Below are 21052 nucleotides of genomic sequence, written 5' to 3' on the forward strand. Positions count from 1 at the left end.
TCCTCGCAGCCAAGAGGAGCCGCTACACCCCCGCCCCCACGGGAAGGCTGCCCCAGCCGCGGGGGGGGGGGGGGGGGGGCTGGGCTCTCTGCACCGCCAAGAAACTCCACAGGCAGGTGTGGGAGTTTCCAGGACAAGCCCACACTGGGGCAGGAACTCCCTAGAGCGGGAGCCCAGGCCAAGCTGGGCCCTGAGGCCTGAGGTTCCCCCGGACGTCCTGGGCTGAGCCCAGCCCTGCTCGCGTCGCACGCCTGACCCAGCTCCGGGAGTCCTCCGGAGAGCTCTAATAAAAGGGGGTCACTGACGTGGAGCTGGACTCGACGCGATTCACGGCGGCTGGAGACGGGCGTCTGGCCGGCAGCAGCCCTGCTACACGCTGCGAAATCTCATGGGGGAGCGTAGTCTTCTCCATGGGGTCCCCCAAGTAACAGAGGGCGGCGTCGGAGGCCGGGCCAGCAGCGCGCGAGCGCCCTCCGGAGCCCCGCGGCTCCGCGCCCCGTCGCGGCCTGGTCAGCAGCCGCCCATGTCCCCGTCACCCGCACGTTCCTCACCCCGCCGCCCAGACTGGGGGCCCACGAGGGCCGGGCGCCCCTCTGGGGTCTCGAGCGTCTGTGGGACCCAGTACAGCGAAGCCGCTGCCGCTGCAAATTCCCAGGTCAAGGGCTGTGGGGCCGCACACTGGCCAGCAGGGGAGCCCTGGGGGAGGGAGACGTCATTCTGGTGCTCTCGGCTCCCTCCGTCGCGGCCCAAGAGGCAGGGAAGGCGACAGGTTCCTCGGCGGAACTGGGCCAGCCAGCAGGGGGCGCGCGCCTTCCAGGCGCCCGGCGGGGGGGGACAGATGCGCATGCGCCGCGCGGGGCGCTTTCCGGCAGCGTGGCGGAAAGCGCTTGCCGTTTCGCGCCTTTTGGCGACTTCTGCGCCGGGAGCCCCGCGACAGTACGGCAGCCATGGCGTCGCCCTTCAGCGGGGCGCTGCAGCTGACGGACCTGGATGACTTCATCGGGCCCTCTCAGGTGGGCCGGCCCGCGGGGGCGGAGGCCGTGTGTGGGGTGGGGCCCCGCTACCCGCTCAGTTTCTTCCCCTGAGAAACGGGATCCGCCCGCGCCCGCCGGGCCTCCGGCGCCCTGGCCAGCTTCCACCCGATGGGAAGCCGCGGCCGGGGATGCCAATGGCCTGAGCAGGGCTACGGCACCGCGAGGCTTCGAGGAGTGCAGCTTGGCCAAGGCCGCGGGTGGGGGGCGTGCCGAGTGGCCTGTCACCGTGCGCACCCGGAAGCCGGGGGGAAGCCGGGCAGGGCCGCCGGCGTCACCCCCCGGGCAATGTTGGGCTTGGGGCCTGGGCGACCCTATCCACTCCCTCTGGTAGAGGCGGGACTGTCCCGGAGGTCCGAGGAGCTGGTCCCATGGCGTTACCTGCTGTGACTACCTGGTGTCCGTCGGGGTGTGTGGTCGTCGCTGGCGGAGCTTGCCCCTAAGGGAGGCAGGACAGCTACGCTGGCAAGGGAGTGTCGTCCTCATCAGGTGTCCCTCCCTATCAAGCGCACCGGCTGTGCGGGACAGGCCCGGGGGGGGGGGGGGCGCGGGGCTGGCCACAGCACCTTGGGCAGGGCTTTCTGGGGCACACCATCCCTGGGAAAGCAACCGCCAGAGAGGTTCTTTTGACAGGGAAACTTCCAGGAACTTGGGGAGTTGGGGAGAAGAAGAAACTCCTTTCATTGGGGCCTGGGCAGGGCGGTGACCTCCGAGCAAAGCATTCCTGCCGAGGTGCAGAAATGGTGGCTCCTGGGTGTCGTCTCAGTGGCCAGTTCGCGTACTGAGAACAAGAGTCAAGTTCAGAGCGGGCAGGCTTGCAGGGCGTGAGCGTGCAGCTGGCAGCACGGGCCTTCATCTGGCTGTGAGCCGCAGGGTGACCGCTGGTGCTGGTGGGCTGTTCGAACGTGTACCCCTTGTGCAAGCCGCCTTTCTGCTAAGACTGCTTCCGTGGCTGGACGAAAGTCAGGTGTGATGGCGTGACCACCAGGTCGCTCCTCTTCTTGGGGAACCTGCGTGCACTCAGGCCCCCATTTGGGGTCTCTTCCTTGTATAGGACTGCGTCAAGCCCATGAAAGTGGATAAGAGCACAGGAAGTGGCATGGCCAAGATCCACATTGAAGAAGATGGGAGTTACTTCCAGGTCAGGCAGGTGAGTTCCAGCCCAGATGACCAGAAGCATATGCATGCTGCTCTTCCCAGTCACAAATACGGTGACCAGGAGACCTCTCACTGTGGTCAGATTCACTGTCAAGGCCACGAGAGCGGGGATAGGGCGGGGGCTGGGGTGGAGGGGCACAGAGGCTGAGCCTGGAGCTTCACTTGGTCTGCAGAGGGGCTCCTCTTGTGGAGCTGGTGGTCTCTGTCTTCCCTTTCCCTCTCTCCGTGGTTTCTCACTGTGTGGGATTTTCCAGTTCAGACAGCTTGTTGTCAGCGAACCTGTGCTTCCTGTATAATCGCGCAATAACGAGATGGTGGTTTAAGGACCATCTGCCGTTTGGACCCTCAAGAGTGTCTGTGCCGTCCCGTGGGCCACAGGCATGGGCGTACCTGGCCCAGGAACTTCTCCCGGGCAGGGGAGGAGCCTCAGAGGGCACAGGGCAGGGCTGGACCGGGGATCAAGCGCTCACAGGGAGAGAACTGGACATTTGCTCAGGCCAGGAGTGTGACCCGGCAGCACACCACAGCTCCTGCCCAAGCCTAGCCAAGCACAAGGAAACACCACCTCAGGGTTGGGGGCGGGGGGTGATCCCACAAGTGAAGAGATCCAGGAGAGGTGGGGGCATCAGTGGGCCCTGCCTTACCAAGCAACAGTGACTGATGTGGAGGGAGGTTGGGAATAGGTCTCTTGGCACAAAATCAAAGCCTGGGCCTTTAGGCCCATCCAACTCTAAAAATACACACTAAGCTCAAATCGCAGCTTCGCTGTGAAGCGCCGTCCTGATGAGCTGGGCTGGAAGGGGGTCCCCGTCTCCTCAACCCGCTGGTCACAGGCCCCGACCCTTCCTTAGTTTACAGAGGGAGTAAAGGTGCTCAGCTGGAGTCTCTTCCATCTCGGGAAAGTTGCAGAACGTCAGCCTGGAGGCCCACGTCCCACACTAAGCTCTGCACCCATTTGGCGGTCCAGCTGTTGCTGCCCGTGTGTCGAGCTCGCTCAGCAGACCACCGCCTCACTCTGCCCTCTCCCTCTTCGTCTCAGCCTTGCCTTTCTCATCCTCCTGTTGGAGCCTGGCCATTGACATTTTCCCCTCTGCACAGCCCCACGAGTGTAGACTAGGAGCCTCTGGCAAGTCACCTGCAGCTCTGCAGACCGCACACCCATGCTCCACCCATGATAGGCTGCAGGCCTCGTTAATGCGCCTGTGATGCGCCAGCTGAGCTGGTGCCCAGATTAGAATTCGGTGAAGCTAGACTATATATAGAATGTATGTACTTCTCCAGCAAATATTTAATTTTTAGACGTTTAGTGGCATTCAGAGCCAGCCAGCTACCACGCTGGTAGTCAGTGTCGCCAGAGAATCAAGGTTTCATGGGTCCCGTTATCCCAAGGGCTCCTGTCCTTGTGCAGGGGGCCCTGTTGAACACCGTGTGCTGTGCTTCCAGGACGGAGGGACTCAGAAGCTAGAGAAGGCCAAGATCTCACTGGGTGACTGCCTGGCGTGCAGTGGCTGTGTCACCTCCGCGGAGACCGTCCTCATCACGCAGCAAAGCCATGAGGAACTGCGGAAAATTCTAGATGCCAATAAGGTAAGTGGTGGGCGGTCTTGGAGATTTTTTTAGCCTGACATCGACTGCAGCATCCTTTGCTCTTGCTGTCAAGGGCCGATCTCCAGGTGACTCCCTCATTTTCAAAGTGGCGTCAGTGGGATGTCAGTGACCTGTCCTACTCCAACACTGAAGTGTTGGGCCCCACCTACACATAGAAATGACATGCCCCGGAGACAGGGCGTGCTCGCACCAGCACCGGACCCCTGGGGATGAGTACGGAAACATGCCGAGTGAGCACGTGTCCCTTGCTTTGCAGACGGCGGCCCCCAGTCAGCAGAGGCTAGTTGTGGTTTCTGTGTCGCCCCAATCCAGAGCGTCACTGGCCGCAAGATTTCAGCTGACTCCTACAGACACTGCCAAGAAGCTGACTGCATTCTTCAAGAAAATCGGTAGGCACCAAACATCGTGCGAGCGCTCCAGCTCAGCATGGGGTAGGTCCCACAACAGGGCGCCTCAGGCTTCTGAGTCACTGAACTCAAAACACACCAGAACCTTCCAAGTTGACTTCAGGCCAGAGTTTTGGTTTGACACACGAGAGCTGTGCCTTTTAAGAGAGACCTTCTGAATCATCTCCGTGCTCTCCCGGCCTGGAGCTTACCTGCTTCTCGTGTTGTGTTTAAGTGAGCGTCATCAAGGCCCGTTTCCCAGGTTCTGGCTCAGATCAACTTTGGTCAGCCTCTGTGAGCCAGGAGCTGGGCTGGGAGGCTGTGGGCTGGGTGCCACCAGGACGTGGCCGGTCCTGGACAAGCCAGGTGGCAACAGCTTCCTGGGGCATGGCCAGCAGGGCCTCGTGTTTCAGCCGCCCTTTGTGGCAGTGAAATGGGTGCTTGCTTTTCAGGGGTGCACTACGTGTTCGACACCGCCTTCTCGAGGAACTTCAGTCTCCTCGAGAGTCAGCGAGAATTTGTGCAGCGGTTCCGAGGACAGGCCAGCTCCACACAGACCTTGCCTGTGCTCACGTCAGCCTGTCCAGGTGTGTCCACACTGCTGGACACAGGGAACAGGAACGCTGGGGTGGGGGGAGCAGCACAGGCTCTGGCAGGATGGCCTCCTTGGTGGAAGAAGGCGCCCTGAGAGTCACTCAGTTCCCCGAGACCGTGACCATGACCTCACTGATGCTAGCAGCACTCGACAGTGACAGCAGAGCGAGGGATGTTCCATAATGGGATTGTAACTCCTTGCACGAGTCGGTCCCCTGCAGAATGTCCTGTCACTTGCTGCCCAGCCGGTGAGATGCTCCTTTTCTTCCCGGTGTCGGCCTCAGGCTGGATCTGCTATGCGGAGAAGACGCATGGGAGCTTCCTTGTCCCTCACCTTAGCACAGCGCGGTCCCCGCAGCAGGTCATGGGCTCCCTGGTCAAGGACTTCTTTGCCCAGCAGCAGGTAACAGGAACATTCCAGCTATGAACCAGTCACTGCCATCATCCTGAAAGATAAGCCAAGACCCACACAAAGAACCACGGTCACATCCTGGCTGTTGGCTGGTGTCACCCCCACCTTACCTGATGGGCCCCTTTCCTGTTGGGTCAGGCCACGACTCCACATTTCCACATTTCTCGGCAGCATTTGACCCCTGACAGGATCTACCATGTGACGGTGATGCCTTGCTATGACAAAAAGTTGGAAGCTTCCAGACCAGACTTCTTCAGCCAGGAGCACCAGACTCGTGATGTGGATTGCGTGGTCACCACAGGTCGGTTCCCGCTGCCCTGACCGCAGGGCATGGATGGCATTGCCTGAGTCCCGCCCGTCGGCTATGGCTGGAGCCGCCGTCCCCTGTGGACGAGGCAGCCCCAGTCCTCCCCGGGAGCCAGGCCATACTTCACCCTTTTCTGCTGTCTCGGAGAACTGTGGCCAACGGGCCACCCTGTCCTACTGGGCTGTGTGGAGAGGTGGGCGGAGATTCCCGTCAGCTGCTCTGACTCTTCGTGGCTCACCCCATTTCTGAGTTGAACAGCCTCTCAGAGTCTCCCGAGGGCTTCAAACACAGAAGGGTGAACGCTTGGGAGCCCAGCCAGTGCGGGGAAGGTCCCCCTGCACGAGCACACGCCCTGGTCTGCCTGGTGGGAAGCTGGGAGCACACCGCGGCAGGCGTGCCCCAGGAATGGGCGTGCCCCCCCCTCCCAGCTGTGTCGGCACAAGGGCGGGCTGCAGGTCCCGGGCGCGGGCTGGCTCTTCTGAAGGGCTTCAGAAGTGGGTCCTCCTTCTGCCCTGTGACTGGGTTCTCGTCCACCCACAAGCCGGGAGGTGGGCGTCGGGGTGTCCATTCGCCAGGGGCACGGGTGCCATGGGCTTCCTCACCGTTTTTACTGCGATCTCAGCTGAAGAGCATCTGTGCTGGCGTCTTCTTGTAGGAGAAGTCTTCAAGTTGCTAGAGGAAGAAGGGGTCTCCCTCTCGGAGCTGGAGCCAGCCCCCTTGGACAGTCTGTAAGTCGCCTCCTAGTGTGGAGAGGGGTCAGGGTGCCATGCTGTGGGTCTGGGGGCTGCCGATGTCTTGACAAGCAGGAGTGAGCGCGTGGAGGTGGTTTGCGTCCCCTCCCTTACTCCTCCCCACGCGGCTTCCTTCTGGTCGGCCCCATGTCTGCCCTGTGGTCTGTCTTGGGGTGCACAGAGGTGGTCAGGTTCACGAGACAGCCAATGGACAGCCGACCCCAACCCGACCCAGGCCTGAGCTCCCGAAACAGGTTACTCACAGACAGATAATCTTTCTCCCACCTGAGCTACCACCTGACACACAGAGCCCCCAGGTTTCAGACTCCTTTCCTGTTTAGAGAGCAACTCCTCCAAACTCAAGAGACAGAAGCTATCGAAAGCCCTGTGGGCAACAGCTGCTGCTGCCCCCTGAGGCCATGCTCTGCTCCCTAGGTGCAACGGCGCATCTGCCCAAGAGCCCACCAGCCATCGAGGCGGAGGCTCGGGGGGCTACCTGGAGCATGTGTTCCGGCATGCAGCCCAGGAGCTCTTTGGGATCCATGTGGATGAGGTCACCTACAGACCCCTGAGGTCAGTAAGGAGAGCTGGAGCTTGGGAACAGGTTAGCCCAGTTGGGGCAGCCTCGGCCTGGGTCTCCTGGCTGAGGTGGGCTTGGAGGACAGCAGGGTGGGTTTGGCAAAGACCCAGGGCACCAGGCAGGAGGCGAGACCTCCTCTCCGGCCAGTGCTCTCCAGGGCTCTGCCTCCCTGTCACAGTGGTCGAGAACCCCCAGAGACCATGGTTGGCAGGGTCTGTCCCGACATAATGCCCTCTTTCATAGCTGGGGGCTGGGGGCTGTCTGACCTCGCCAGGTTGGTGGCCATCATCAGGAGGGAGGGGGTTCCCATCCTGAGGTTTGGGACACCAAGCGAAGTGAGCTTCCCACCCTTTCCTTCCGTCACCGTCCTTCACGGAGGAGCCGGTCGGGGTGGTCCATGTGCCCGCAGGGGTGGGAGGCAGGAGGGAGCCCAGCCTGTGCTCCCCTTAGGAACAAAGACTTCCAGGAGGTGACCCTGGAGAAAGAGGGCCGCGTCCTGCTGCACTTTGCTGCCGCCTATGGCTTCCGCAACATCCAGAACCTGGTGCAGAAGCTGAAGCGAGGGCGCTGCCCGTACCATTACGTGGAGGTCATGGCCTGCCCCGCAGGTAGCTGGAGGGGTGGCAGGGGAGCTCCGTCTCTTCCCCGGCCTGGGCGGCCCCGAGGCTCAGGAGAGCCAGTGTGGGAAGGGGCTAGGCTGTACACCCCGTGTGCAGGCATCCTCCCGTGACCGTGTTCTCGCCTGCCTGGCTCTGCAACAGGCTGCTTGAACGGCGGAGGCCAGCTCAAGGCTCCCAGCACAACTAGCAAGGAGCTGCTCCAGCACGTGCAGATGCTGTACGACGCGGTGACGGTGCAGGTGCCAGAGGATGCGCCTGGTGTCCAGGAACTGTACGAGCACTGGCTGCAGGGCGAGGGCTCAGAGCGGGCTGGCCGCCTGCTGCACACCAGCTACCGTGCGGTGGAGATGGCCAGCTCTGGCCTCAGCATCAGATGGTAGGCTGCCTCGTCACGGGGTTGCCGGTCCCGCCCAGCCGGTACTGGGACTCCCACGAAGCTCGTGTCCTGACACCCCAGCCCAAAACCCTGTCTGAGCTGCAGGGATGGGCTGGAACCCACACAAAAATGGGACTCCGAGCCAGTCAAGGGGACCTCCAGCCCGCCCTCACCCACACTCCCCATCGCAGGAGGCCAGAGGTTCCACAAGGTCCCAGAACCTCCCCATGGGCCCAGGTCTGCGATCAGTGTTCTCTCTGCTGCCTGGAGACCCAGGTAAGGCCCAGGCCTGTGGGCAGCTTAAGGCAGAGCGAAAGTGGGATTCCTCCCCATTCCTGGAGTCATCCATGCCAGACTGGCGGAGAGCCCTCTGGCCCTGGACGGCAGGGAACGCTGGCCAGAGAGGAGTGCGCAGCCCACAGCACCCCACGCTGGGGGTGGCGTACCTGCCCCACCTGGAACTGGGCGTTGAAGACGCCATGGTCTCTGGGACCTGACAGCTTGCATTTCTGCGCAGTTCCGGGCAGGAAGCAGGCTCTGTTAGAGAGACCCCGTGAGATCAGGCGCTGAGTCCCATCTGCACAGCTGGGTCTCCACTTACAGGGGTGGGGGAGAGGGTAGAGTGGGGTGAGACCGCCCAGCGTGTTGTCACAGGGCTCCCCATCTAATAAAGGGATCTCTCTGAAAACGCTTCCAAGTCCAAGAGCATCCACCAGCGTCAAAAATGAACCCTTCCACAGCTTTATTCAAAGTTCAGAAGCCCTGTGCACCCCAGCACGCATCCCAAACACCCAGGCCTCGGGGTTCACATGCACCCCAGAGAGGAGCCTCACATGTCCAGTGCCAGGGTGCCCACTCTCCAAGTCTGGACAGCCAGCTGGGCAGGGCCATGGAAGTTGCCAGAGGCAATCCTCCCATGGGCTCAGTTGGCCAAGGGGTGAAGGAGGAGAGATGTGCTGCCTGGCCGCACAGCCGGTCCTCCTGGGGCTCACTTCTGTCGAGGTGTGCCCAAGAGCCCCCACTGCAGGGCCAGGAGAGCCCGGGCCTGTGGCTGCAGTGGCTCAGCCGCCCGCTGGAAGCTTGCCCGCTCCTTGCAGAGTGCCTCCAGGACCTCGGCTGGGGCCGCCTTCCCCGTGAACTTGCGCACAGGCTCCTCTCTGTAGGGAGAGGGGACGCCATGGAGAGACTGTTGGGTAACTGCCAGGGGGTGTTGGCAGGAAACACTTAAAGAACAGCTGCTCCCTGCTGCCAGTCAGCCCAATAACCATTCCCCTGGCATCTCCTGCAGTACCCAGATGAAGCTAAGGGGGACCAGAGGACAGCAGACCAGCCATGGGATACCCTGCTCTGGGGTACAGCCCCTGGGGTGGGCACAGGGCCCCACAAGAAGGCTGGGGACACCAACCAGTACTCACGCCACTCTTAGGAAGGGGTTGTAGAGGAGCTCCTCGCTCAGGGTGGATGGCACTGTGGGAAGGTCGTCCTCGTCCCTCTTCTGGAATGACCACAGGCCCCTGTCACAGCCCTATCTTGAGAGCCCCAAACAACTTGGCTTCACTCAGCCCTTCCCCTCTCTGGGGGCGGGAGCAGAAGAAGGGCTTCCTCGCCTCATCTGGTCCTCGAGGACGGCCACCCCACAACCTGCACAGGTCCCCTTCCAAAGCCATCCACCCCTCCCCTACCCAGTAGGAGCCTCAGTCAATGGTGGATCCCGGGCTAAGCCAGGTCTGGTCATGTCTGACTCTTCTGTAGGCCCCCTCCTCTGCCCCAACCTCCGTCCACCCTCCAAACCTCTAGGAGGAGAGAGGCTGGGGTGGCCGCACCTTGGCCCATGACAGCTTTGCTCTGACGTGGTCATTGCCAGGCTCCACTTTCTGTGCAAACTCAAGGTTGCCAAGTGTGTGTTCATGGCCACAGAACACCTTCTGAAGAAAGGAGGCACTCAGGGGGTGCACAGCGCTGCCACAGGCAGAGATGGAGGGAGGTGCTCACCTGGGCTTGCCTGGCCCCTCCCCGCACTCTCTCACCCCACGCCTGGTCTGCCCAGGCGTGGTCTCTCCTTGGCTGGAGTGCTCATTCTGCACTCCCACAGCACCAGTCAGGGTCAGAGTGTGGAGGTTGTGCAGGGTGGCAGGACCCTGCAGGAGGGGAAGGGATGGCCACTCACCGTCTCGGGGGGCAGGCTACCCAAGGTGACCGTCAGGCTCTCATACATCTGCTGAGCTGTGCTCTCCAGGCGCAAGCCGCAACCCGCCACCGACAGGGCATCCCCTGGGGAGGACAGCAGGTCAGAGAAGGTGGGGGAGGGTCACGGGCAGGCGGGGGTGGTGGGGCGGGGCAGCCAGTACCCGAGAACACCGCGGGTGGGTCCGGACACTCTTCTTCCCACAGAAAGTAGCTCATGTGGCCGGAGGTGTGGCCTGGCGTCAGGAGACAGCGCACGTGGATGGCCCCAAACTGCAGCAGAGGGGCGGGCTGCTGGTGAGGCGGGAGGGCCCAAGGCGATTCCCCGCCCTCCCGGGCGCGCGCTCACCCGCAGCTCCTCGCCGTGCACTAGCTTGCGGGTCAGCGAGCAAATGCGCTCATCCGCACCCAGCACGGCCAGTCCCGGCCGCAGCCGCGCCAGCTCCGCGTTGCCCCGCGCGTGGTCCCTGCGGACGGGTGAGAGCAGGATCACGCCTGGGTCGGGGTGGGGCAGGGGCGACGCCCTCGCGCCTCGGCCCGCCCCGACCGCGCTCACCAGTGGTAGTGGGTGGTCAGCACGGTGGTCAGTGATACCCCCTCCCGGCCCACGATCTCCAGCAGCTGAAAGGGACGGGAGTTAGGGAGGCTTGGAAGAGCCCGGCCCCACCCCTCTGCCCCCCAATTAGGGAGGCAAGTGTGATGTACACAAGAGTCCCGGGGGACCGGGGGGCGTGGAGGTACAGGAGACCCAGCAGACAATGAATGACTGAACGTCCAGGGCTTAGGACTACGGTGAGGCACCAGGGAGGGTTAAAACGGGGGTCGGAGACGGTCCTAACTTAAGGGCAGCCCCGAGATAATCTGGGAACCGTAATCGCCCTGTGCCCAGAGATCAGAGAGCAGGGGAAGGGCCTGCTCCAGCCACGGTGGTCGGGGGACCCCAGCGGCGCTCCCCGCCGCCCACAGGATGCCCTCACCCTCTTGGGCACGGCCACGTCCACGGCCACAGCCTCCCGCGTGTGCTCCTCAATGACCAGGTACATGTAGTTATCCTCGAGCACCGGGATGACCTTGACCTTCATGGTCGCAGAGCACTGGCACCCCGCGTCTTCTCGTCGAGGGGCCCCCAGGCTTCCGAAACCCTTCCTCAGGGCGGGGGTTCCCCTCTCCAGACCAAGGCAGGGCTGCGCGAGGGAGGGGTCAGCTCCTCACACACATCGGCGGCCGGAGCTCCGGTGCGGAAGCCCACGCCCCAGGCTCAGGCCGGGCCGGCCAGTACGCACGCCAGCCCGCCAGCGGCAGCGACCACAACAACGACGGCGCCGCCACCTCAGCCACCACTGCCGCCACTGCCGCCCGGCGAAGGCCCCGCCCCTCGCGACGGCGCAACCGCCCGGCGCGCCCCCTCCAACCACGCCCCCTCCGCCGAGCCGCGCGTAGCGCCTAAGCCCCGCCCCCGAGCCCGCCCCGCCCGCCTCCCGCAGCGGCGCTGCATCGGCTGACTGCGCCGACCGCCTCAAAGACTTCTGGTCAGAGACGGGCCTCGGGGTCTGACCGCGGCGCCTTAACGGAGCGCGGCGCTCGGCCCGGTCACCGCCATGGCCCGTGCCCCGGCGTAGGGAGAGCGCGTGCGCGTGCGCGCCCGATGGGGGCCGCACACACGTCAGAGGCCGCAGCGCCCGGCGCTCGGGCGCCGCCTTCAGGGAGCCCTCCGGGCGCCGGGGCTGAGCCCGTCCTCCTGAGTCCCCCAGTCCCTCGACTGAAACGTCTGCGGCCCCTTCCCTCAGGCTGGGGGCCGGGGAATCTGTCGTTTGTTCACCTGCCCATCCCAGCGCCCAGCCAGCAGCAGTGGGCACACAGAAGGCGCCTACTGTGCGAACGCCCACTGCAAGGCAGGGCACCTTGCGCGAGGACAGCAGTGACGGCGGTGGTCGTTCCATTCTGTGCTGGGCCTTCTCATGAACTCCTGCTTCCGTCAGGACCCAGGGTCAACGCTGCGGCGCAGGTCTGCCTTTCCCAGGTGAAGGATGGGTAGCCATATACGGAAGGAGCCGAGAGTGCCCCTCCCTGGCTCCCCTGGTGGGTGGGGCCCCAGACATCCCCGGGACCAGCAGGGGGCCAGCAGAGGCCTTGGCAACACAAGCCACTGTGTTGCTGCAACAGGCGGGTTGGCAAGGCGGCACTGCCCTTGGGGAGGCCAGAGTCCTTTCTGCCTATGGAGCACACAGCAGCCACAGCCCCCAGGCCGAGACCCCCACCTGGGACCACTGAGAATGTGAGTCTCTCCAGGACACGTCTGTTTCTGCCATGTGCCGGGGTTCCTCCCTAACCCCTCAGAGGCCAGGAGAAACTGCCCTCAGTCTGTGTGTGGAGCGGGTACTGGGGAGAGGGCAATGCATGGCTGGAGCTCTCCTTGGGAGCGGAGGCCACTGCTCAAGCTTAAGACACAAGTGGACGATGGGGGGGTGATGCCTCCCTAGGTTCTGCCCCAAGCAGAGGACTGGGCAGCCTGCCTCAAGACAGAGCTTCCCTCGGATCCGGAGCTGAGCGAGCAGCGGCGCCTGCAGGTGCGCGTGAGGCCCCAGGGGGCCAGCTAGCAGGAGGGAGGTCCCCCGGGCACCGTCTCTTACCCTGACCACCCACAGATCTCCAAGGAGTTGGTCGACCTGCAGATCTCAGCTCACCACGTGCAGGAGCAGCATGAGGCTGAACTCTTTGAGCTGAAGAGTGAGGTGGGTGCCGGCAGGGGCCCATGCGTGCCGGCCCGGGGAACACGGTGGGAGGGTGCATACCTGGGACCTGTGTTGTGAGGGGTCCAGGTATGCTCATGGGATCGTACACGCTCATGCAGTGTCTGTGATACCCACATCTCCCGTGTGTGCTGTGTGTGCCTGTATGTTCCCTGGTGATGTTGACTTACCCTAGGTGGCCTGACAGGAAAGTGCACCTGCTCACCCGTCACCCTACAGGTCCTACAGCTGGAGAGCCGGGTGCTGGAGCTGGAGCTGCATGGAGATTGCATAGCCCCCCGAGAGGCTGCCTTGGGGCACCGCCACGAGCTGGCACGGGAGCTCCAACACAAGGCCTGGGAGCAGGGACACTCCATCCACCACAGACCCCAGGTCGCCGTGAGTGCCTGGCTGGGTGGGAGCCAAGCAGGGGTGCAGCAGAGACAGTGAGGTTGGGACCAGCTCTCTCCTACAGGCACAGCCTGAGGACTTCCTGAGCCCTAAGGATGAAGAGCAGAAGCTGGGAAACAGTGTGAGTGTGCTGCCCCCTAGCCTGGGGACCTGTCCGGATCTGTCCTAGCCCAGGGTGGTGTTGGGCCTTGCCAGGAACCCAGAGCTCGTGCACCTGCAGGGAGAATGGACGCGCACGCTGGAGGAGCAGAAGGCCCAGAGGCAGGCACTGGAGACCCGTGTGTGAGTGGCTGCCTCACGAGAGACAGGGAGGACGCAGTACCGCACCAGGCTCCCGCACCTGGGTCCCGCTAAGCTTCACACGCATGTCCGCAGGGCAGACCTGGGCCGGCGGCTGCAGGAAGCCCGAGATGAGGCCCGGACGGCGGGGCAGCAACTAGCGGTACAAGCCATGGTGAGGCCCGGCCCTCCGCACGTTGATGTCTAGCAGGTGGCGTCCTACAGTCAGCAAAGGCCTACCTCGTGCAGTGTGGGTTCAAGGCCGCCTTCACCCCCAGGTGTTGTCTGCCTGCCAAGGCCAGCTGCGCCAGGCGGAGGCAGAGAACGCCCAGCTGCAGCTGCAGCTCAAGAAGCTGAATGAAGAGTACTCCCTCCACTTGCAGCGATGTGCCCGGGCCGTGGCCGTGAGCACCGGGTGGGGTGGCCCTGTGGTGAGGGAGGCCTCGCGTCCTGGGGAGACCAAGCCTCGCCTGGGCGCGCCAGACTGCTTCCGGGAGACCCCGGGGTCCCTGCCTGCTGCACTGCCTCGGCCGCTCCCGAGAGGGGGCTATGGGAAGCGGGGTGCGCCCAGCAAGCCCCGCCCTCCCCAGGCCTGGCCCCACCCCCGCCCTGCCGCCTCCCCTCCAGGAGTACGCGAACCGCACCAGCCAAGAGCCGGCAGCCGCAGCCCTCCGCACGTTCCTGGAGACCACGCTGGAGCATATCCGGACAGCGCACCGCAGCCGTGAGCAGCAGCTGGCCCGGGCTGCTCGTGCCTACCGCAAGCGCCTGTCAGATCTGAGCCGTAGACACGAGGAGCTGCTGGCGACCCGCAGGTGGGCCTCTCCCTGAGCCGGGCACCGGGGTGGGGTCGCCCTAGGTGACTTGGCATGTGGCTTAGTGTGCAGCAGGTGCTGGCAGACTCCAGTGAGGCATCTGGGACCCCCAAAGCTACTTTTGATGCAGCCACCTTACACCTGGAGCCCCGGTCTCTGCACCTGGTCACTGAACTCAGCCACCCAGAAGACCAGGCCAGGCAGGAGACAAAGCTCCGGAAGCTCGAGGCCCAGGTGAGTGTTCCCTGCTGCCCTACACTGGCCTTGGAGCAAGCACCCCAGAGCACACCCCAGGCCCATCACAGGCTTAGCAAAGACCCCAATTCCTGAGCAGCCTGCCTCATTTAGCCGACTGGGAGTGCCTAGCACAGCTCACCAGGCTCATGCTGCCACCCTTGTTCCTACAGAAGGGGCCCAGTGAAGCCTCCCTGGGGGTTAGAGACCCGCAGTGAGTACCCTGGGGTGGGTAGTGGGGGGACCTTCAGGGGGTCATTCATTTATTCCCCAACTCTAAGCCCTGGGTGGGGTTTTGGTGGCAGTGGTGAACAAGGTGGCCCACCTGTGCCCTTGGGTTTTGGTCTGTATGGGAGACAGCCAAATACCTGGATGAAGGGGGGCCCCAACAGGAAAAGGGCTAACCTTGAACGGAGGGCCAGGGAGCTCCCCGGAGAAAGGGACCTTTCAGTGAGACCCAGGTGACCTAAGAATGAAGAGGTGTGGGGGATGGCCAGTAGAGGCTCTGGCCCGGGATGGGGGGGGGGGGGGACAGGACAGAAGCAGGTTGCCTGCTGACTTTCACAGCCCTTGCCTCTGGGCTTCCATGTTCCTGTGCAATGCGCAAGCACTTGTATCAGCCTATCTCCCAGAATTTTGAGAAATAAACCCCTAGAATGTGGCTTAGCCCTCTGTGAGCAACCGGTGGGCCCTCTGGGCCCGGGTTGCCCTGCCCCCACGTACCGATGGATGGCTCAAAGGCCCAGGGCTGAGTGGACAGGCGGGCGCATGCTATCCTGACCTTGCTCCCAGCAGGCAAGTCAGGGATCTAAGGGTCCTAACTTGAGCAAGGTCATCGGTCAACACCTGAGAGGACACTGGCCCTCCTGCCTGTGCCTCTCTCTCCTCACAGGGGCCAGGAAGCTGCCTCCTGGGCCCAGGTCCACCAGAAGCTCCAGGACTTCTCCTGTGGCACCCAGGTAAGAGGCAAGGCTGGCTGGGGCCCTTCTCACACTGTGTCTGGCCCTGTGGCTTACGCCCTCCCCATGCCAGGTGGAGCTGGAGCGTGAGCGGGCACAGTTGCTAGTCCGGGCCACAATGGCTGAGGAGCAACTTTCTGAGCTACAGGAGTACGTGGACCAGCACCTCGGCAGGTGGGCTGGGTGTGACCTGCAGGCCTCAGTCCCAGGTAACAGCACCGCCAGGCCGGTGCCTGACCCAGACTCCTCCTAGCAGGTACAAACAGGAGATCCTGAGGCTGAGGAAGCTCATGGGTACACAGGACGCTGGGGGAGTGGGGACCACACCGCCTATCAAGCAGCGGCACTCAAGGACCCGAAGCCGCTAGCCAGCTGTCAAACTCAGGGCAGAACTCTTTTTCACAGCCAGCATGGAGCCCTCCTCACAGCACCCCCTCGGGTGGGAGCGGGGTTGGGGAGTGTCGCTCCACCCAGCCTCCACCCAATAAGAGTCCGAATGAGTCCACGAGTCTTTATTGTGTGCAAATGGTCAGCCAGCCTGAGAACTGGAGGGCCCAGGGGATGAGGCAGAACTGGGTCCTGGGGACGCCTTACCAGCCAACCCGCCCCTCGGGAAATCATACGCCCAGACACGGTCCACACCCTCACCCATCACAGCCACAGGCTGCCATGTGGGGAGGGGGAAGCGCCCCGACACCACTCGGGCCCCTTCGGGCAGCTCTGCCTGCAGCTTGTCTTCCAGCTGTGCGAGCTGTGGGAGAGAGCAGGAGGGTTGGGGTGCAGGATGGAATACAGCCGCCCTGCCCAGCTCCTCCAGGCCTAACACGTTCCAGGAGGACGTCCTGCGCCTCCCCTGCCACTGGCAGCCCCAGACCTACCACACTAGGGGCCAGGAACACGGACACATTGCGGCAGTCCCTCAGGTCCACCTGCAAGAAGAAGTCGCCCCAGCAGGGAGTAGGGCCCCAGCCAGGAGGAGGTCTGGTGGGCGTGGGGCCACTGCGGCTTCCAAGTCCTAGCCCCAGCCCACGCAGGTGGCCAGAGAACCTGCGGTTGGGTTGCCAGATCCCCAGCCAACCCAGCACCGGAGTGTGGAGGCCGGGTGTGGGGTCTTGGGCTCCGGACTCCCTGCATTACCTTCCAGAGGTCCTCACGGCGGTAGCAGACGCTGCCGGCACAGCCCGCTCTCCACGCGTGCAGCCGGGCCAGCCCCACCAGCCAGGGGTTCAGCTCGTAGCCCACGGCCGGGCGGAGGCCGCACCTGTGGGCGGCCAGCACCTGTGGGCACAGGAGGCTGTGGGGACGCAAAGGCAGGCCAGGCGCCGGCGAGGGGCCCCCCACCCCGCACGCAGTGCTTACAATCCTGCCGTCCCCGGAGCCCAAGTCGACTGTCTTCCCGGGGCGGCCTCGCAGCAGTGACAGCACGTGCTCCACCTGCCGCGCGCTCGCGCCCACGTACGGCACCTGCGCAGGGAGGCAGGGGCTGGTCCCCTAGCGCGAAACCCGCCCCCCCGCGCCGCCGGCCCCGCCCCCGCCCGCGCCGCACCTGCAGCCGCAGCGGCATGCGCCGGAAGCCGGGCTGCAGCAGCAGCGCCCACACGGCGTAGGCGGCCAGGCCCGAGCCCGCCGCCGCCTGCAGCAGCTCCCGCGCGCCCAGCCGCCGCCCGCGCAGCTCCGCCAGCGCCTCGCCCGGGTCATCCTGCTCCATGGCCACCGGCGCGCGGCTCCAAGGCGTCCCACCGCGCCGGCCCGGAGCTCACAGCACGCCCCGCCGCGCCCACTCGGCTCCAGGAGGCCACGCCGGAAGTGGCCGGGCGGAGGCTTCGGCGGGAGCCGGAAGCGGCCGTGCACGGGCGCTCCGGCCGGGGCCCGGGGCCATTCCCGCGCGTTCCGGGCCGCGGAGCCTGCTACCCCCACACTTTCCCAGCCCTGGTCCCGCTCGAAGCCTGCGGCCGCCAGCCCACCGACGCCCGAGGCGACCCCGTGGACCACGCGTCCCCGCGCAGGGAGACGCGACACGGCCGCGGAACTCAGAGCTACACGCGCCAGGGAAACGGGGCGGCTGCAGCTGAAGGGTTCCCGCGGGCCCCGCGCCGGCGGCCGTGGAGCTCGGGGCGGCGCGTGTCCGCCCACCGGGACAGCCCAAAGGCCAGTCCCCCGGCTCCCCCTCCCCGCAGCCGAAGACTGGGTCCGCGCGCGGGGCGTGGAGGGGGCGCTCTGCCGAGACGCGGGGCCAACTGGGGCCGGAGCGCGGTGACCGAGGCCGGCTCTCTGTGTGTGTGGTGGCAGGGGAGCTGGCCCACACACAGGGGTGCCAGAAAGGGCCCCAAGAGGGGGAATCCACCTTCCTTCTCCAAACAGTGACCCAAAATCTGAGATTCGAGAGGTGACCTGGCAAAGCCTGCGGTGGGAGAGGGAGGTGTGGGGGACAGAGCCTGGGTGGGGTGGTAGGGCCGGACTCCCTCATCCCACCCGAGGCTGGGCGTCTCAGGACTGTGAGGGGCTTGTACCCATCCAGGGTCCTGGTCAGGGGCCTGTCAGCCCCCACCCCCAACTACACACGGCCCCACAGGCCTGCCTGTACTTGGCCCCAGCTACCACCAGTCCCAAAAGACAGGTGTCCCTGGGTGGCAGGGAACCCCATGCCCTGCTCCCAAGACCTGGGCACTGGGGGGGGGGGGCACCTGGCTCACAGCATCCTGTCTCCTTTGGGTCTTTCATTCCTTGCATTATTGCCAGTGCCTAGAGCCAGCACCAAATAAAAGCTTGTTGGCCAAACGAACACACCTAACCCGACTCCTCCGTACACACCCCACAACGCCAGTGTTCCCAGCCCGCACTCTGCTCCTCTGCCTTAGGGGAACTGGGCAGCTGGTTGTGTATCCATGTGAGTGCACGTGCCCGGGGGTTCCCCACAGGCCAGGTCCCATAGCCCATGGCCCCCACACACATGCTCACCCACACCGTTTCCCTCTGGCCCCTTCCCTCAGGCAGGAACAAAGCCCCTGACCCAGGATTTGGTGCTCCTCTGGCTCTGTTAGCCACACCCTCAACTGCCCTTGCTGCATTTCCGCACTTTCGAGGAGGCTGACTGCATGCGAGGCTCAGGCACTTCCTAGGGCAGGTGCATAGAGACCGCGGTCCAACCAAGAACTTACCCCATAGCAGCTGCCCCTCGATTTCTTAGACACGTGGTCCAAACCGCGGTCCACAGTGGCCCCTGGTGTGGCCAGGAGCCTCCTTCCAGTGAAAGGTTGTGCAGAGCTGACCAGAAAGGACAGAGGCCAATAGTGAGGGGCTGCTTAGCCCTAGAGAGGAAGCCATCCTTGGCGCCCATCTGGACAGTGCAAAAACCTCCCAACAGGAGGAGGAGGACCAGGAGCATACCCTGCTCTCCTCCTCCTCTGATCTTTGCTAAGTCAGTCTTTGGCGAGGGGAAGGGGGCAGACAGGGAGGTAACCGTCTGCAGTCCAGGAAGGAGGTCCAGGCTGGAGATTAACATGTGGGATCATCAGCATCCTGTCAGTTTTTAAAGGCACAAGGCAGGTCCAGCTCTCCAGTGCGGGAATAGTACCAGGAGGAGAGGTCCAGTGCCTGAGCACAGAGCATGGAGCACCCCTGGTTGGGGGTTTGGGAAGAAGGGAGCAGCAGAGAACCTCAGGAGGGGCAGATGGGCAGAAACCCACAGGAGCCTACCTCCCCCACCCATAATCGTCAGCCGAATCTGGAGGAAGGGGCCCTGCCTCAGTTCCTTCCCAAAAGATGACACAGCCTCTGGCCTCCACCTTCACCATCAGACCCTTCCTCAGTGTAGACTGGCAGGGAAGGACTCCTGGGCTCAGCCCATCAGCCTACACAAACACACACACCCACAACCTGAGCTTTGGCTCTCTTGGGAACTGTGGGGTTGGGGTGAACAGAGTCCACTTGTCTCCAGTCCAGGAGCCCCTGCACACACCCCAACCCAAGGGGCACTCAGCCTCAGGGCCCTGGGCTTTGTCTCAAACTGCACTGGCCTTTTGTGTGGCTGAGGCTGAGGAAGAAGGCGGAGCCAGCAACAATAAGACCAGTGGCAAAACGGTCCTTAGAGACCCCACTGTATGCCCCTGCGCTCCAGCAAAGAGCGACAGGCCTGACTCTACAGAGATGCTCTGCATGGACGACTGGAGGGGCCCATCTTTCCCTGAGGGTGGGACGGGGCCAGGGCCAGGAACAGCAGACTGCAACGAGAAGTCCAGCCCGTGGCCAGGCTGCATCCCCTTCCCTCACAGGCCAGGAGTGGTGTCTGCCCACCTGCCCCGCCAAGGGACCCCGCCACCTTAGACCTTGGCAGTTACTTTTCCCACTCCTACTCTGTGCGACAGCAGCACCTGGCAATGAAGGTAGGAGCGGCCGAGCGGAGGCTCACGTGGAGAGGAGGGTCCCTGCTTCCCCCCCAAGCAAGCAGCAGCAGCTCCTCCCCAAGGCACAGGCCTGGGCCACTCTCCCACTCACTAGCTGGTTAGCCTTAGACAAGGCACCCTTCCCTGAGCCTCAGTGTCCTACTCTGAAGCCGGAATCGGAGCAGCCTACAGTGCGGTGGGGACTCAGCCGAGGGCCAGCTCAGGCACGGGACACCACCCACACTGGCTAAGGAAATCTGTGTTCTTACTCTCATCACTCTCGCCTCCCAAGCAGCTGGTGCCACTGGGAGGCAGCCCCCCAGCCCCCCTTCAACAGCCCCCCCCTCAGTGCCCTGCTTCCAGGCCCCTCCGTCCAGGGCCACCTCCCGGGTGGAGATGGCTGGTTTGGGCAGCCCCATAGGCACGGCTGAATTCCTGGCGCACAGCCCAGCCAGGCCTCACCGAGGTGGCTCCGGCCCATGGAGAGGAAGGGGCCCAGAACCCGCTGTGCAGCAGGGTATGAATGGAGGCTTGCACCCGGCCCCTGGACTCCCCCACTGGGAACAGTGGTAGGGTCTGTCCTTCGTAACAAACTCCCGCAGCTTTGTGTTGCGGGCAACCCCGCGGGTGGTTCCACTGATCACTGTGGGGAGACACGCTGGCCAGCGGCATGCAGGGGAGGGCAGGCCCCAGACTGCCCCCACAGCTAAGATTCGCTGGGGCAGGCGGCCAGCGAGCAGGAGCTCAAGGTCACTGCAAGGCCTGTAGGCACCTGGCATTAAGGGGACATGGTGAGGGTAGGTCCTGCCCTCTCCTGGACCACCCTAGGCCTCCCCCCACTGGAGGCAGGAAGGACAAGACAGGCCACCAGACCCTCCCCTCGGTGCCCGATGGCACCTGGGGACCCAAGAGAGCATGTGGGCACCCGACACGTGCACATTCACACATCCACAAACATGGGTCTAGGGGCCGTGCCCCACATGCGGGCACGACTTACGCACAGGCCGAGGGTGTCCAGAGGCACGTTCTGACACACCCACCTTAACACGTGTGCACCAGCATGCGGAAACCCCTGTGGCTTCCCAGAGCTGCCTCCTTGGGCCCAAAGACACCAGCCCAACCTGGGTGGGTGGCAGGATGCTATCGTGAACCTTGGGGTCTCTGGTCTGGGGCCTAAGGCAGAACAGAAAGACCCCCATCCCCTGTGGGGTCAGGCTCCACGTTCTACAGGAAAGTAAAGAGCTGGGCCTGGTGCC

General features: G+C 64.0%; 4 protein-coding genes across 12 annotated transcripts; 2 read left to right on the forward strand and 2 right to left on the reverse strand.

Annotated features, from left to right (window-relative positions):
• The first annotated feature begins 880 nt into the window (after positions 1–880).
• On the forward strand, positions 881–8492 carry CIAO3 (cytosolic iron-sulfur assembly component 3). 3 transcript variants are annotated; one of them, XM_032327137.1, is made up of 12 exons: positions 881–1013; positions 2086–2181; positions 3633–3776; positions 4054–4186; positions 4636–4770; positions 5062–5180; positions 5361–5490; positions 6152–6224; positions 6663–6800; positions 7258–7415; positions 7569–7803; positions 7995–8492. In XM_032327137.1, the coding sequence occupies exons 1-12, from the start codon at positions 948–950 to the stop codon at positions 8371–8373; spliced, it is 1806 nt and encodes a 601-aa protein (XP_032183028.1). In that variant the 5' UTR covers positions 881–947; the 3' UTR covers positions 8374–8492. The 3 variants fall into 3 exon arrangements, with proteins under 3 accessions (XP_032183028.1, XP_032183030.1, XP_032183029.1); XM_032327138.1 differs by lacking the exon at positions 881–1013 and adding an exon at positions 1886–1998; XM_032327139.1 differs by having other exon boundaries at positions 884–1013; positions 7569–8113.
• A 36-nt stretch (positions 8493–8528) lies between these two features.
• On the reverse strand, positions 8529–11968 carry HAGHL (hydroxyacylglutathione hydrolase like). Of its 4 annotated transcripts, none has more exons than XM_032327144.1 (9): positions 11859–11968; positions 10965–11171; positions 10544–10608; positions 10337–10454; positions 10152–10260; positions 9971–10074; positions 9627–9725; positions 9219–9298; positions 8529–8960 (listed from the first exon to the last, which is right to left on the reverse strand). In XM_032327144.1, exons 1-9 carry the CDS (start codon positions 11925–11927, stop codon positions 8792–8794), a joined length of 1020 nt encoding a protein of 339 aa, XP_032183035.1. In that variant the 5' UTR covers positions 11928–11968; the 3' UTR covers positions 8529–8791. The 4 variants fall into 4 exon arrangements, with proteins under 4 accessions (XP_032183035.1, XP_032183034.1, XP_032183036.1 ...); XM_032327143.1 differs by having other exon boundaries at positions 9627–9728; XM_032327145.1 differs by having other exon boundaries at positions 9219–9317; positions 9627–9728.
• On the forward strand, positions 11878–15914 carry CCDC78 (coiled-coil domain containing 78). 3 transcript variants are annotated; one of them, XM_032327141.1, is made up of 15 exons: positions 11878–11992; positions 12151–12262; positions 12468–12554; positions 12633–12719; positions 12957–13115; positions 13192–13248; positions 13348–13409; positions 13503–13581; positions 13685–13810; positions 14034–14221; positions 14287–14455; positions 14629–14669; positions 15348–15414; positions 15488–15588; positions 15671–15914. In XM_032327141.1, exons 1-15 carry the CDS (start codon positions 11946–11948, stop codon positions 15780–15782), a joined length of 1494 nt encoding a protein of 497 aa, XP_032183032.1. In that variant the 5' UTR covers positions 11878–11945; the 3' UTR covers positions 15783–15914. The 3 variants fall into 3 exon arrangements, with proteins under 3 accessions (XP_032183032.1, XP_032183031.1, XP_032183033.1); XM_032327140.1 differs by having other exon boundaries at positions 11895–12007; XM_032327142.1 differs by lacking the exon at positions 12468–12554 and having other exon boundaries at positions 11895–12007.
• ANTKMT (adenine nucleotide translocase lysine methyltransferase) lies at positions 15912–17245 on the reverse strand. Of its 2 annotated transcripts, XM_032327147.1 has the most exons (5): positions 16961–17242; positions 16774–16878; positions 16552–16692; positions 16293–16343; positions 15912–16165 (listed from the first exon to the last, which is right to left on the reverse strand). In XM_032327147.1, the coding sequence occupies exons 1-5, from the start codon at positions 17120–17122 to the stop codon at positions 15944–15946; spliced, it is 681 nt and encodes a 226-aa protein (XP_032183038.1). In that variant the 5' UTR covers positions 17123–17242; the 3' UTR covers positions 15912–15943. The 2 variants fall into 2 exon arrangements, with proteins under 2 accessions (XP_032183038.1, XP_032183040.1); XM_032327149.1 differs by lacking the exon at positions 16774–16878 and having other exon boundaries at positions 16961–17245.
• Between the last annotated feature and the right edge of the window lie 3807 nt (positions 17246–21052).

This window comes from Mustela erminea, chromosome 20 (genome assembly GCF_009829155.1).
Source record: "Mustela erminea isolate mMusErm1 chromosome 20, mMusErm1.Pri, whole genome shotgun sequence".
Classification (NCBI taxonomy): domain Eukaryota; kingdom Metazoa; phylum Chordata; class Mammalia; order Carnivora; family Mustelidae; genus Mustela; species Mustela erminea.

Coding starts and splice junctions, on each gene's coding strand:
- CIAO3 (XM_032327137.1), top strand. CDS start 948: ATGGCGTCGCCCTTCAGCGGGGCGCTGCAGCTGACGGACCTGGATGAC. Junction 1,014..2,085: donor ACTTCATCGGGCCCTCTCAG/GTGGGCCGGCCC, acceptor TTCCTTGTATAG/GACTGCGTCAAGCCCATGAA. Junction 5,181..5,360: donor ACTTCTTTGCCCAGCAGCAG/GTAACAGGAACA, acceptor ATTTCTCGGCAG/CATTTGACCCCTGACAGGAT.
- HAGHL (XM_032327143.1), bottom strand. CDS start 11,927: ATGGAACGACCACCGCCGTCACTGCTGTCCTCGCGCAAGGTGCCCTGC. Junction 11,172..11,858: donor TTGCAGTGGGCGTTCGCACA/GTAGGCGCCTTC, acceptor TCCCTCGCGCAG/CCCTGCCTTGGTCTGGAGAG. Junction 8,961..9,218: donor AACCCCTTCCTAAGAGTGGC/GTGAGTACTGGT, acceptor CTCTCCCTACAG/AGAGGAGCCTGTGCGCAAGT.
- CCDC78 (XM_032327140.1), top strand. CDS start 11,946: ATGAACTCCTGCTTCCGTCAGGACCCAGGGTCAACGCTGCGGCGCAGG. Junction 13,249..13,347: donor AGCAGAAGCTGGGAAACAGT/GTGAGTGTGCTG, acceptor GTGCACCTGCAG/GGAGAATGGACGCGCACGCT. Junction 13,582..13,684: donor AACTAGCGGTACAAGCCATG/GTGAGGCCCGGC, acceptor CTTCACCCCCAG/GTGTTGTCTGCCTGCCAAGG.
- ANTKMT (XM_032327147.1), bottom strand. CDS start 17,122: ATGGAGCAGGATGACCCGGGCGAGGCGCTGGCGGAGCTGCGCGGGCGG. Junction 16,693..16,773: donor GCTCCGGGGACGGCAGGATT/GTAAGCACTGCG, acceptor CTGTGCCCACAG/GTGCTGGCCGCCCACAGGTG. Junction 16,344..16,551: donor GCCGTGAGGACCTCTGGAAG/GTAATGCAGGGA, acceptor TTCTTCTTGCAG/GTGGACCTGAGGGACTGCCG.